Source organism: Macaca thibetana, chromosome 1, assembly GCF_024542745.1.
Source record: "Macaca thibetana thibetana isolate TM-01 chromosome 1, ASM2454274v1, whole genome shotgun sequence".
NCBI lineage: Eukaryota > Metazoa > Chordata > Mammalia > Primates > Cercopithecidae > Macaca > Macaca thibetana.
This window is the reverse complement of record NC_065578.1, coordinates 131,250,898-131,265,960: the sequence shown is the minus strand read 5'-3', so window position 1 is coordinate 131,265,960 and position 15,063 is coordinate 131,250,898. Positions and strand designations below refer to the sequence as shown.

At 37.4% G+C, this 15,063-nt stretch overlaps 1 protein-coding gene across 1 annotated transcript in view; it reads left to right on the top strand.

Moving 5' to 3' along the window:
- The first annotated feature begins 1,330 nt into the window (after positions 1-1,330).
- The window catches only part of SPTA1 (spectrin alpha, erythrocytic 1), a 75,562-nt gene continuing 61,829 nt past the window's right edge, over positions 1,331-15,063 (top strand). The window contains exons 1-10 of the mRNA XM_050779975.1: positions 1,331-1,558; positions 2,697-2,936; positions 4,567-4,692; positions 6,393-6,533; positions 7,333-7,479; positions 9,516-9,649; positions 10,217-10,361; positions 11,748-11,902; positions 13,368-13,503; positions 13,605-13,706. Of these exons, the coding sequence (XP_050635932.1) occupies positions 1,535-1,558; positions 2,697-2,936; positions 4,567-4,692; positions 6,393-6,533; positions 7,333-7,479; positions 9,516-9,649; positions 10,217-10,361; positions 11,748-11,902; positions 13,368-13,503; positions 13,605-13,706 (1,350 nt within the window). The 5' untranslated portion in view covers positions 1,331-1,534. The remainder of the gene's footprint in view (positions 1,559-2,696; positions 2,937-4,566; positions 4,693-6,392; positions 6,534-7,332; positions 7,480-9,515; positions 9,650-10,216; positions 10,362-11,747; positions 11,903-13,367; positions 13,504-13,604; positions 13,707-15,063) is intronic.

Here is a 15,063-nt window from a genome sequence, read left to right as displayed (position 1 = left end):
ACTACTATAAAGACACATGCACACATATGTTTATTACGGCACTATTCACAATGGACCATACAATTTCTTTGGTCACAAGGTTATCACATATTTGGCATTCTTGGTAAGATGATTCTGGAACAGGGAAACAGAATAAATAATGTTGATGGATAGAGAGAAGATTGACTAAAAAAATGAGAAGCAGAATGCCATGATAGTCATATTGATATGGATTTGACTATTTAAATACTTTCAAACCAAATAACCATAGAATGAAACTTTGTTTTTCAGTTTTCTCATATAAAATGTTTTCTCAGATAAAAATGGGTATGATAATACCTTCCTCACAGAATTTTTAATGATTAGAAATTAATGTAAATTGATCATGTTAATATGTAAATATTTCATAGATGTTGGTTGTTTTCTCTTAAAGATAAAATAATTTCCTCTCCTTATCCCAACTTCAGGCAAATATTCCTCAGTGCATGTGTTATAGTGCAGTCTCTAAAATTATGTTCCTGCCTTTACTACTAAATTTGACTTGAATATAATGAAACTATATGGAAAAGTAAAGTAATCCAGACTTTCAAGAAGAGAATGTAAAGGACTCTCAGTTTTTCTGTGTGAGGACCAAGAACAGAGGAAACCACAAATGTAGAATCAAAATCTTCTCTTGTAGATCATGGAAGTTAGATTATTCAAGTTGTATTTACGCTGGAATGAAGTATGGCATGGATAGCCCCACTGGCTTGTAGAGAGGTCTAAGAGCGCCCCACTATTTTCTTTTTCTTTGTTTGTTTCACTGTTGTAAATTAGTCTAAAATAACTATGCCTATGGAAAAAAAGTCCACCTCCTTTTGTTCTCCATTAAAATTAGTACATAAAATATGATAATTTGTACCATATATATTAGAAGTCAGCCATATTTTCAACTTTTTTGTGACATCATTAGTTTTCAAATAAGGTATCCTAATTTTTGTTTTACAAAATATTAATGAACACATCGTATAACTTTTTTTGTTCCTTCCATTTAAATGATTAAGGGTACAACTAAATCAGATTTTTAAATACCAAATTGATGAGGTTAGAAATAAAATCTTACTTTGTGAAAGACTCTACAGAAAAAGCCAGGATAATTCATTGACCTAAAGGCTGTCAAAAATCTGCAGTTGAGTTGGATGAAGTTGTTGAACTGTATTTCCAGCAATATATGGGGTTTTTCCCCTAAGTTTTCATCCAAAAACCTTGCTTTCATTTTTTAAGTCTTATTGAGTAACTTTGAGAGCCAGAGCCTCCCAAAACTGCTGAGTCACCCAGTATCTGCAATAGTTAGCAGTTGCCTCAGCTGAATATGTCTTCGAAAGATAATGTTGATTGTGTGTGGCTGGTGAGATTCTAGGACCAAGCAAGAGGTGTTCCCCCCTCCCCCACATACTTAACGTTTCTGTATTTCTATTTGAATTCAACTAGACAGTTCCATCTGAATTATTTCTCTCATTCTCTCTCTCTCTCTCTGACACATTTTATCTTGCCCGGTTCTAAACCTTTTGAAAAAATGGAGCAATTTCCAAAGGAAACCGTGAGTACATATTTCTCTTCCATGCAATTAGTCACTAATATTATTAGGAAAGGTGTCTCCTTTAAACTTTCTATACTATCTTTCCCAAGAACATTAATCATTACTTTTGCTTTTAACAAGTAGATAATTTTAATTTTAACTATTTTTTGTGAACAATAACCTTGAGCTTATGTCTGTGCAACACCAAGACCCAGTAATGACTTAAGTCTGCTCCCATAGAGAATAAGTAGGGAACTTGAAGCAAAATAACACCTGGTAACAACATGAGTCTCCATGGAATGATCTAATTCTATAGCCAAACCAGTAATGGCAATTTGCAGAGTAGCAATTAGGAGGAATAACGGGAGATTAAAATTTAAACTCTATATTAAGCATTTTGGCTGAGGTAAGCTAGGGAAAATGGTATCCATATCCGGATGAATGAAGGTGAACCCTATAGTGATTTTGCTGGATATTGTCACAAACAGATTGGCTCCCTCTCTGGGAAAAGGATACTTATATATTATTTTAGAGTAAAAGGTTGTATATTTCAAAAATCAATTGCAGACATGCTAATAATTTGAAATTTGTGATAATTGGGTAGAAGATGGCTGAACTTTTTTGATTTATAGTGTTTGTGAGTAAAGCAAGTAAAAAGTAAACAATATATGAGCTTTATTTTTAAGTATGAAGAAAAAATTTTCAAACTATTGCATATATCATTAACTAATTGCAAGTCATTCTTAATTATTTACTAAATTAAGTTAAAAATAATAAGCACTTCTCAACACCTTTTTAGCCCTTGAAAGCAATAACATTGTATTTCTTTTTATCTATCTGAAATTCTGTGATTTTGCTAACTTAAACTTGCTCCATGACCAGTTCAATTTAATTCTATCTCTAGAACTTAAATGCTAGCACAAATTTATGTAAAAAATGGGGAGAGTCTTCTGGATAAGCAAGAATTTTTAACCTAAACAGTAGCTGCATCTGGTTAAAAGTTATGTAAATATACTACAGCTCTTCTAACACTGGTCCCTACAGACTTCAGGATATCTGAATATAGGTCCAACATGAGTAAATGCCTTGGCACATATAAGCGGGGCAACACGTTAAGTATTTGAGAACTAGCAATTAACAGAATCTTTTTAACTTGCAGGTTGTGGAGAGCAGTGGGCCAAAGGTTTTGGAAACAGCAGAAGAGATCCAGGAGAGGCGTCAGGAAGTGTTGACTCGGTATCAAAGGTTCAAGGAGCGGGTCGCTGAGAGGGGTCAGAAGCTTGAGGATTCCTATCACTTACAAGTTTTCAAGCGAGATGCTGATGATCTGGGGAAGTGGATCATGGAGAAAGTCAATATTTTAAATGATGAGAGCTATGGCGACCCAACTAATATACAGGTCACTCACTTATCTTGATTGCCCCAGAGCAGACCCTAAGATCTCTAGAGAAGGAAATAGGTTTTTCTTTATATTAATGTTAATGGGTATGTGTGGGTACAATTAGATTCCATTTAGAAACAAAAATAAGTCAGTGGAGTGGGAAGTTAAAGAATTGAATTAAGAGAAAATCTAAAAGTGCATTTTCCCTTATGAAGTTGGAGAGGTGAGACTGAGAAAATAAGAATCAAACAAAAAGCGGCAGTTTTTCAGTTATTGAAAGCACAGAGCAGTTTCTTACAATGAACTTCTATTCAGAATATACATTTTTTAAATCATTAACCAAGGATATTGTTTATTGATAAGGGCATAGGATACTTTACATATTTTCATGGTAAAGCATTCATCAATGCCAAAAGTAAAAAATTACATCATTTTTTTTTCAGACCCAGCACAAATATTTTGGTAATGTAAGTGTATATCTGGTTAACTGTAGCGGAAGTGATGTAACAGAAAAATTAGGCTATCTGTTAGAAACAGTAATTCTGCCTCTAAATAGTCCATGTCTTCAACTTCATAAACATCGGATGTTATTTGCAAAGGAGATTTATTCTATATAGAATTTGATGGTTATAATACTCATCCCAAATTGATCTACAGGCAAAACAGCAACTGCTAATTCAAGAAATTTCTGACAAACCATGTGATTTTTGATAATTTGGGATGTTAAGAAGGGAAATAGGGTGAAGAGTCATCAATGCTTCTGAAGCAACTGTTCTCCACTCTTCTCAGAAAGATAAGAGTTAACCAGGTTAACTAAAATCTAGTTTAGTTAACCAGGTTAACTAAAATCTAATTTAGTTAACCTGGTTAACTCAATTGCTATTCATGGCTCCTAAGTATTTCCTAAAATGTTATTCATGGGTCTCAAGTTCTGATGACAAGTTTCAGTAGAAGTTTGGTGAAAGCTCCTACCCGTTTCTGATGACCTAAAATTATAGCATGTGGTACCTGTTCTCCACTCCTCTCAGAAAGATGAGGTAACCAGATTATTTTTTTTCCCCTCAATTACTATTCATGATTCTTAACTTCAAAGGAGAGGTTTCAGTAGAAGAAATTTGGTGAAAGCGCCTACCCCTTTCTGTTTACCTAAAATTATAGCATGTGACATTGTCATAATCAAAAACAATTGACTTGGACAGGAAACACCTAGAACAAGAGCAAAATAATGTGCTATATTGAACGGATCAATTTATAGATTACAAGAACAGGCACAGCATGAAAAAAAAACCTCTCAATTAAAAAAAATTATTATAACTATCATCTTTCTCATTGTGCTCTACTTCGAAAAAAAATCAGTTATTCCTCTTTCCTGATGAGGAAGGACACTGCATGTTTCACCCTTTTATTCCTATGGCAGCCTATTGAGCCTTTAAAATAAGGCTCAGCATAGGTCATAAGGCTCAACATAGCTCAGGATAGTATTTACTGAAAACTTCCTAAAGCCAGTGGGGACAGGAAAACACTCTTTATGGCCTCTAACTGAGTCTGGGACCCTTTGAGAACCTGTGTTCAGTGGCTCTACATAGAGTGAACATTTCCCGTGAAGACTGTGCTTCATTAGCCAAAATCTCTGTTTTCTAAACTTTAGGGGAAATATCAGAAGCATCAATCCTTTGAAGCAGAGGTGCAAACAAAATCAAGAGTCATGTCTGAACTGGAAAAAACAAGGGAAGAACGATTTACTATGGGTCATTCTGCCCACGAAGAAACAAAGGTATATGTATGGGCCCTTGAAGAAGTTTCCAATTATTGATTATGTTATCAGGGTTTTAATTGATTATATGAGATATAAACCTTGAAGTGACTGGCTTGTACCCAGGACTCCTGCCTCTTATCTTCCCTTGAGGTTGAGGCAGAAAAAATGATGGGATATCTTTGTGTTTCTTGGGGTGAAGAGAGCTGTGATATGAAAGCTGTCATTAAAGGGCATAAAATTCCTCCTATAACATTGCAGGATAATTTGGCTCAAGATCAAGCCCTCTTAAACCTATTCCACATTGCCCAGATCAATTAGTTTCTTCCAATGTTCTTCCTAATTATTTCTTCTAAGCTCAATGTCCTTGTCTCTTAACTTCTCCAAACAAGGAATGCTCTCTCATTTGAATGTTTTCCAAAATATTTTTCCTTTGGCTATGATGCCTCTTTCTTTTCATACCCCATACCCTATGACTACTATTGCATCTCTCCAAACTATCCCTTCTTATTACTTCTAAAAACTCCTAAACTGTTATGTATTCAGAAAATTTCCTCTGAACATCTAGAACTGAAGATCATCACTATTTCAATAAGCAGTCACACTCTGTAACCTATTATTAATGTAACAGCTATTTTTGGACGTAATCTATGAACTCTTCCAAATGTTGGTGCTAATGTTGTCAATTCAGTTTTTTTGTGTGTGAGTGAACTTTTTACTGTTTATGTATTTTTTAAATTGTGAAAACAAATTTGCATTATATATCTTAAAACTGGGTGTGACTTTTCTATATATAGCATAACAATTCTAGCCCATTCTGTCATCAAAATATGGTCAAGGAACACAGATTTTAGCCAGAGTAGAATCTTATTTTAAAGAAGAACCCATAAAAGGAAAATTTCAAAACTTGTTTATTTGTATATAGTAGAAGTAACTTTTGTATTATGCACAGTTTTGCATGTAACCAGCATCTACATTAATTAAAATATTTGAGAAATGTTTGAAACATCTTCATTTTTGTCAGAATCACTGGGGCTATAGCAAATGGTACCATTGTAGGGTTTAAAGACATATGTGGTCCACATGCTACCCAGAGCAATGGAGTAGTTGAAAAATATAAGATTCTTGAAGATATGACATAGGCAGCAATTTCAGTTATATAAGACCGCTAATACATAAAGTTCTGAGTTAATCTGGCCTTCAAAGCCCTCTGTAGAGTCTCAAACTGTATAGTCCCAAAACACTCTTACTGCTTTGGTGCCAATGGTTCCTTATAACTTGTAAAAATTATCTCTCTCACACTTTCTGGCAGACAATTCATGCTAAGTTTCTCCTATGCCTTTGCCGTTGCTGTGGCTCTTCTTAGAACATGCTATGCTTATTATTGACCTGTCAAAAATCTTTCTACTCCATAAGGTTTAGTTCAAATGAACACTTTTCCATGCTTTCTTCCTCCTTCCCATCTTATTGTTTGTAATTATTCCATCCTTTAAAACTGCAAAGCATTTTTACAAAATGTTCTTATGTAAGATCACATTTGGCTTGGCTTATTAGCTATTTCCATATATCTATCCTATTTCCTCTTTAAAATATATGTTGAGCAACTAATGCCTGAGTAACTGAGAGAAGAATTTTTATCCAGTCTCTTTCTTCACAAGTCTCTGAGTGTTTCCCTGCTCACAGTGTCTGTGGCTGAGTGGTTCTGCCCCTCTTTCCTAAAGGCCCATATAGAGGAACTACGCCGCCTGTGGGACCTGCTGTTAGAGCTGACCCTGGAGAAGGGTGCCCTGTTGCTGCGGGCCCTGAAGTTCCAGCAGTACGTACAGGAGTGTGCTGACATCTTAGAGTGGATTGGAGACAAGGTACAGAACTTAAAATAGCAATCACAGAGGGCCTCCCACTCCTCTATCCCAGGTACCGCATAGCACATTACCACAGACTACCCACAAGGAAGTCAGGATGTCTGTTCCTGGCCTTTGTTCTTTGGAACAAGAGGAAATTGAGGCCAAAATTTAGGGGTATCTGGAGGTTAACACTGTGTGGAAGTAAGTCTGAACATATGGATCTGAATACGAAAAAGGCATGACTTACACAAAGACCATGCAATGAAAGATAATGAAGCTCATCCCTCTTCCACTTCCATGATTTTTAACTACTTCTCCTATATTTTTGCTCTGACTCTGGGGTCTGGCCTAGAGTATTGACAGCTCTTTCTCTAATCCTTTGTGTCTCAGTGCCTGGAATGATGGATGGTTTCATTTTTCTGAATACTTAAGGAATAATTTAATAGTTAGGACTAAAGATTTAGATAAGCAAATGCCTAACAAAATACTTTCACAGATACTGAGTATGTTGAATTGAGTAGAAACAGGGTGCATTTATCCCTCATGTTTCCAAACACAAAAGGATACTTTCAGGGTCTCTTGCCAATAATGCCACAAACTCGCTAAAGAACTGCCCAAAAGAGCACTTTCCCTTGTGCCAAGGTGCTACCTTAACACATACACTTCTGCTGCTGGCCTTTCCCAGGAGAGCTTCTCCCAGTCTCCCCCAGTATCTCCATTTGAGTTATCCTGAGAATGCAAGCAGGGGTTTTGAGTTTTTTACCTACAGAAACTCTTAAATGTTTGCTGGCAACTCAGTAAACGCATGTGTCTACAGGAGGCTATAGCGACATCTGTGGAGCTAGGTGAAGACTGGGAGCGCACAGAAGTTCTGCAAAAGAAATTTGAAGACTTCCAAGTGGACCTGGTAGCTAAAGAAGGGAGAGTTGATGACGTGAACCAATATGCCAATGAGTGTGCCGAGGTGAGGTGGGAGCAAAATATTCACTCCATGGAAAGGGTTCTGATCCTTAAGAATAACTTCTGGCCATCAGTAGATGGGATATGAGGGAGATGGGGCATTGTGAGAAAACAGAGACTGGCATGTCCCTGGAGTAACATACTCTGAGCAGTTTCCTTTCCTCTCTGGACCCACCCCTTACAAGTCTATTGAAATGGAAGATTGAGAGAGAAAGAGAGAGTGTGTTTTTGTGTGTTTGGAGGAATTAAATATACAACAGGCAGCAAAGCTATTGCCATTTAAATAGCTCCTGTACCATGCAGTACACTGATTACTCATGTTAATGGGGCACCATTTCTTCATGAAAAAAGCACAAAAATAAAGTAGCAGAGCATATAAAATAATGTTGAGCTATCATTATTTATACATATATGTGCATATGTAATATCATTATGCAAGATTATTTGGGATGATTGAGGATGGAAAGGAAGCAGTTTTACTTTTATTTACTTAAGAAAATACTTGAGTTTGTGGTGTGTGTGTGTGTGTGTATATAAGTTTACACGTATATGTAAGTATATATATGTAAAATAAATAAACTCCAACTGTTATCTACATTTTGCTTTTCCATTTATAGTTTCATTATGATTGCAGCTCTATGGTGAGAATGATTGTCCTGACTTAATAAAAAGAAGACTTCAGAATGAATGAGTACTGGAGTAGGAAAAATAACCTATATTTTCCTATTTTTCTTTCAGGCCATATTTCCAGTAGTTTCTAAATTTTCTACCTCCATCACTTTTCTCTTGCTGTGGAAGTTTTTCATTTCTCTATTACTGTCTAACTAATCAAGAAACTTAACATCTTACTTGTTCATGACTCTGTGAGTCAGATGATTGAGCTGCTCTGCTGGGCTGTTTTCCTGATCTTACCTGGCATTTTTATGTGTCTGAAGTTATCAGGTGGCTCAGCTGGGGTGAAGGATCTAAAGTGGCCTCAATCCCATGTCTAGGACCCTGGTGAGGATGATTTGGGAGGATTGAGGAGATCTCTGGGTGACCTCTCATCATGCAGTAGACCATGCTTCTTACATACCTGTGTTACAAGAGTGTGAGAATAGAAAATGAAAGTTTTCTTGAGGCCTAGGTGCTGGAAGTCATAGAAAATTACTTCTCTATCAGTAAGCAAGTTAAAGAGCATCCAAGATCCAAGACTTGAGGAAAGATACTCGACCTTTTGAAAGGATGAACAGCAAAACAGCATGCCATTTTTTCCAATCTATCACAGAAAGAATAAATCCAGCACAGCTAGGTTATATTCTGTGCTCTTGAGTGGGGCCTACACTGCTGTAATAGAAAGAACCATGTACTTGAGAAGGAGAATGTGTCTGGAGAGACTTGGGAATGGGAATGAAAATGGAGAGAAACAGGGACAGGAAGAGTAAGGAGACTTAAGCATACGGGAATGCCTCAAAATTACAAAGTATCAAAACAGACTGATGCTTCTAGCTTAATCTAGTACTCGCAGATCTCACTACTTTGGATGGTTTGCAAAAATGCCTGAAATTTCCTGCAAAATCATACGTGAAAGCATGTGTCTATAATTCTGGGAAGAGAAAAATCGCTTTTATTGGATTCTCAAAGGTGTGAGGACCACAAAAAAGTTAAGACCCACAGTACTAATCTTTGAGAAAATAAAGTCATATTTCATAAAAAGGAATTTCCTCTTCTTTTCCTTGGTTTCCAGGATCTCAGGGAGATTTCAAGCATTGACAAGGTGGAGCTCTCAAAATAACATCAGGGCTGGGCAACCTGTGCTAACAGGCTAGTACACTGCTGTGGGCACAGAGGCAACATCTGGCAGGTTGTTTTTCTGGGTTTTGGTAATGTACATCAAGTTGGGGCTAGGGAGCAGGGCTATGATGAAGTTCAGTGCCTAGCTACAATGGTCAGTTTTCACTTCTGAAAAAGCACGAACCAGCGTAAAATGAAAAGTGTTTGAATCATTTTTAAAATATAATCTCTTCTCTGTATAACTCTGGTGTTGTTTTCCTTTGGCAGGAAAAGCATCCTGAACTACCCTTAATTCAGTCTAAGCAAGAGGAGGTGAATGCTGCCTGGGAGCGCCTTCGTGGTCTGGCTCTCCAGAGACAGAAAGCTCTGTCCAGTGCTGCAGACTTACAGCGATTCAAAAGGTATGGACCTGGCCACTGCTTTATAGAAAACTTTGAAGTGCTTTATAAAAACTGTGTCATTTGTATTAGGCTCTTTCTACTTCTGCTAGCAATTAGTGGTCAACGCTTCAAACAAAAGTGGATCATGTACTTGCCTTTGAGACAGCAAAGGAGAGGGTAAAGAAATCTGTGACCCACTCTACGGCCAAGGATGTAGAGACTGGAGATCAAAATAACTAAAAAAGTAGCACTGGTGATTTAGGAATGGAAGCGCTGCAGAGGGAAGGGAAACAGGTTAATAATTAAATGGAAGGTGGAGTTAGGAAGAAGAAAAGCATTCGTAAAGAGCTGACCCAGATATGGAGCATATCTCTAGAGGCTCAGCTGTCAAGAAGCCCAGGACCTTAACATCTCAATAGAAATAACCATTAAGCAAGAACATTTTATATTACTTTTTACTAGTACGTAGGAAGAAAGGGTAATTGCTCTTGGGTCAACTAGGATGGTCCTTGCTGTGAGTTCTGTTGGACCGTTTGCCCTGCAATGCCTGCTATCTTCTTTGGTTGAAGCTCTTGTTAATATCTGTAGGGATATGACTGACGCCATCCAGTGGATCAAGGAGAAGGAACCTGTACTCACCTCTGAGGACTATGGCAAAGACCTTGTTGCCTCTGAAGGACTGTTTCACAGTCACAAGGGACTTGAGAGAAATCTTGCAGTCATGAGTGACAAGGTAAGGTGCTGTTAGAGAAATGGCTAGCCCCTTGAGCTGGAAGAGGCAACTGTTATCTTGCCTATTGCTATGCCTCCAGAGGGCACTGTAAGTTCACTGTTTTCAATGAAGAAGAAATTGCGTGCACTTGGATATTCTTCTTCATTCTAGTTCATAACTCGTACATGGATACTGGATATAGCTTATTTTCATTTGAATTATTTTTATTTAAATATACATATATGTTTTATATTCTCTTGTGTTTTCCTAACTTATTTCACAATTTAGAAACAAAAATATTTATACCTCCAAGGTTGATTCCTAATCTCACTGAGTAAAATACACCGTGGCCAAACTCTACCCTTTCATCTAACCACACTTTGTTCTGTTGCAGCTGAATCCTGATTCTTTTTATACTCAGCCGATCAGAAAACATTTTCTTCTCCTTTTAAAATAAACTTCAAGGCACTTAGTGCTAAACCTACCTTTAGGTTTCCTTTTAAAACCTGGAAAACCTCAGGCACACTAGAACTTAGAACAAGCCTATTTTCTTAAATGATTTCCATCCTCTACTTCTTCCCCTCACAAATGTAGCCAGAATGGAAACCAATTGCTACTGAGAGTGCACAGGGGAGTCAACCTCCAGAAAGATCCACATTTGTTGTAATTTAATTTTAGGCCTATCCCTGTGCCCAGTTTCTGCAAACTTCCACCATTCTACTTTTTCTTTCATTCTTCCTTTTTGTTGTTGTTGTTTTTGGTCTTTTTCCCTAATAATGAATAATAAAACCCATAATTTGACAAAGAGTGGTATTGAAACTCCAATCCCTAGACATCATCTGATTATAGTTGAGTATAATGAAAGGGCTAATAACATATGAAAAGCCACCCATATCCACATTTTGCCCTAGTAACCCTGCTCCTCAGAGGTTGTCCTGAAAATGATCCAGCATTACTGAAATTTTCTTGGCCTTCTGGACAGAAATATCTTTCTGCCTTCGCAGTAATATTTAGGGAAATGGTATAGAGGAGTAGGGAAGGAAAAACTTAGCTTGGAAGCTTACTCCTGACATTTTCTAGCCGAATGATCTTAAGCAAATAAAATACTTTATCTCTCAGTTTTCACATAAAAGAAAAATAAGAATAATTGCTACTTCATGGTATTATTAAATGAATAATATAAAATGAGAACATTCATGTAAAGTACTTAGCATAATGAGAGATTGAAAAGTACTTAGTGAATTGTAATTATCGATATAGTACATTAGTATATTAATAGAAATCTATTTGTATGTCTATTTCTAAGTTATTATTATTCATATGACTTTTTATACCTCTCCCACAAAGATTTGCCAAGGGGAGTCAAAGTACTAGGATTTCCTACTAGGTTTCTTTTTCATCCCAAAGGTGAAGGAGTTATGTGCAAAAGCAGAGAAGCTGACACTTTCCCATCCTTCAGATGCACCTCAGATCCAGGAGATGAAAGAAGATCTGGTCTCCAACTGGGAGCACATTCGTGCCCTGGCCACCAGCAGATACGAAAAACTGCAGGCAACTTATTGGTGGGAAATCCCTCCCTTTTATTGCTCTACCTATCTCTACAGGGCCCAGATGTAATCACAAGAGCAGAAATAAGAGTAAAGAGGGTCAAATAGCGAGAGAATCAGCTCTCCTGCCTGCTCAGTAGAGACAAAAGATTTAAGTTGAAAGAGGAAGTCCTTTGTGACTGATAAAATATAGTAGTACCCCCTTATCTGTGGTTTCAGTTACCACCAGTCAACCACAGTTTGAAAATGTTAAATGGAAAATTCCAGTAATAAATAACTTAAAAGTTTTAAATTGCTTATTATTCTAAGAGGCATGATAAAATTTCTGGCTGGTCCACTTTGTCCCACTGGAAGATGAATCATTCCTTTGTCCAGCATATCCGTGCTATATATCTACTCACTCATTAGTCACTTAGTAGCAGTCTAAGTTATGGATTGACTGTCCTAGTATCACAGTGCTTATGTTTAAGTAATTCTTATTTTATTTAATTGTTCTATTTTTATCATTAGTTATTGTTGTTAATCTCTTGCTGTACCTAATTTATAAATCAAACTCTATTATAGACATATAGGTATAAGAAAAAACGTAGTGTATATAGTGTTTGGTACTATCTGCAGTTTCTGGCACCTGCTGGGCATATTGAAATGTATCTCTCACAAATAAAGGGAGACTACTGTGATCAGCATCCCACCTCCACTCATCTGCAAATTTCCATCTTCCCCTGCTTGTATTATTGTGGGATGCTATGAAGTGGCTCAAAAAGCTTGAAAAGCAACTGAAGAAACATTTCAAAATTCTAGCTCTAGATAGGGAACTGAAAGACATGCAATACAAGCTGAAGAGCATCAAAATAACTTCAGTATTATTTTTTGAATGTGGATTACAAGCTTACAAAAACCCCTAATAGCCAGGCATCATTTAGTATTAATTCTTATGGTTAATCCTTAAATAATCAGAGGACAGTGCTTCTCATATGGTTATAATTTCAAAACAAATGATGAGCATTTAACTTTTTAAAATAGGTAACTGTTTTGCAGCTCTTGTTTCTTATTAACAGGGTTAAAGATGGGCTAGATACACGAGGAATCCTAATGCTAATTCTAGTTCCTCCTTCCCACAAGACACTTCTTATTTATACAACAATATGTATTGTTTATTGGCTGCATTGTGAGCACCTTCCTCCATTTTAAGTACCTCTAGGGTAGGTATGACCTTGAGGTGGTGGAGGTGTGATGCTCATGGGTCACATCCCACAGTGACACACCGAGCCTAGAAATATACAACCTGGGGTGAAGGACTTACAACCTGCACCACTAATCTCTGACTGTAAATAACAGGAAATATATCAGGAAAAAGGGAACCTAGGATTAGAGTAAGGAGCATCTCACACATCTTACCTCACCCCAAACCTAACTCTTTGTTCAATGTCCTTTCATATTTGGTTTCTCCTTCCTGTCTTTTACCTCATTTTTCCCACAGGTACCATCGATTCTCATCTGACTTTGATGAACTCTCAGGCTGGATGAAGGAAAAGACTGCTGCGATCAATGCTGATGAGCTACCAACAGATGTGGCTGGTGGGGAAGTTCTGCTGGACAGGCATCAGCAGCATAAGGTAGAGAAGAAAGGCTCTCCAGTAGGAGGAGGGGGCAGGCTGAACGCCGGAAATGCCAGGTTTCTTGCTGCATTTTCAGACATTTTGTTTTGTGGCCACAGCATGAGATTGACTCTTATGATGACCGATTTCAATCTGCTAAAGAGACTGGTGAAGACCTCCTGGATGCCAATCATGAAGCCTCCGATGAAGTTCGGGAAAAGGTAATCTGGTTTAATAGAGTTTGTCAAGTTCCAATTATATATGTAGTCATTACATAATCTCACAATAATATGATAATCTCTGAATGGGAAAAGGATAGAAGTCATTTAAATGTGTTAATAATATGAATCAAACTTTTACACTGCTTCCTTTCATATACAGTTGTCACTTATTATCCATGGGGCATTGGTTCCAGGACCTCCCTCAGGTGCCAAAATCTGCAGATGCTCAAGAAATGGCATAATATTTGCATACAATGCATGTACATTCTCCTCAGATTACTTACAATACTTCATACAATGTAAATGCTATGTAAATAATTATTATACTGTATTGTTTAGGGAAGAAGCAAAAAGTCTGCACATGTTCAGTACAGATGGAATTTTTAGAAAATATTTTATATCCATGGTTGGTTAAATCTACAGGTGTGGAACCTACAGATATGGAGAGTTAACTCTACTGTTTTGCTAAATTTAGTTGCTTGAAATTTTCAAGACATGATGTGTGCGTCCTCATCTCTGAGCCTTTATTTCATCAACCTTCTGACTTCTACCTAATTTGAAACCTTCATTGCATTTTGCCTCCTGACATATCCCCAGTTTCGCGACCTTCCCATGCTCATCTCTAGACTGTAAACTCCAGGAGGACTGCACCTTATTCATCTCTGGGTCCCCCACAGTGCCTAGTACAGCGTCTGGCATGGCTGACATCTGTGTTTGTACTTCTTTCCTCTATACAATCTCAAATTAAGCTGACATTCCTGCATCTGTGATTTTCAAATTTACATTAAATAACAGGACAATCTTAAACAGCCAGAATTCCACTGAATGAAGAAACCAGTTTTACCATCATCCTAACCTCCTACATCACAGGGCTTCAACTCTGCACCTTGACCCAGAGAGATTTTGCACCAGTGGCAGAGTCTAGGCATACCTTGGAATGGTAGTTACAGTAAGATCTGCATGCCTCTTTGCATCTCACTAGATGCCAAGCACAGCGTCTAGCACTGGGCAGTGGATGAGGCTGAGATAACCAAGTTTTGAATTCTCCCAGAACTCTGTGGGGACATTATAATATAGTTTTGTTTTGTTTTGTTTCATTTTTTAAACAAGGCTCTGTCAAAGAAAGAGCAGAACTCAAAGTCCTTAAAAACTTAACAGTTATCCTGCAATCTGATAATTTATTCTGCTTTTTTGTTGTTGACAGAGTATCACTCTGTCACACAGGCTGGAGTGCAGTGGCCAATCTCAGCTCACTGCAGCCTCTGCCTCCCGAGTTCCAGTGATTCTCCTGCCTTAGCCTCCTGAGTAGCTGGGACTAGAGGTGTGAACCACCACATCCGGCTAATTTTTGTATTTT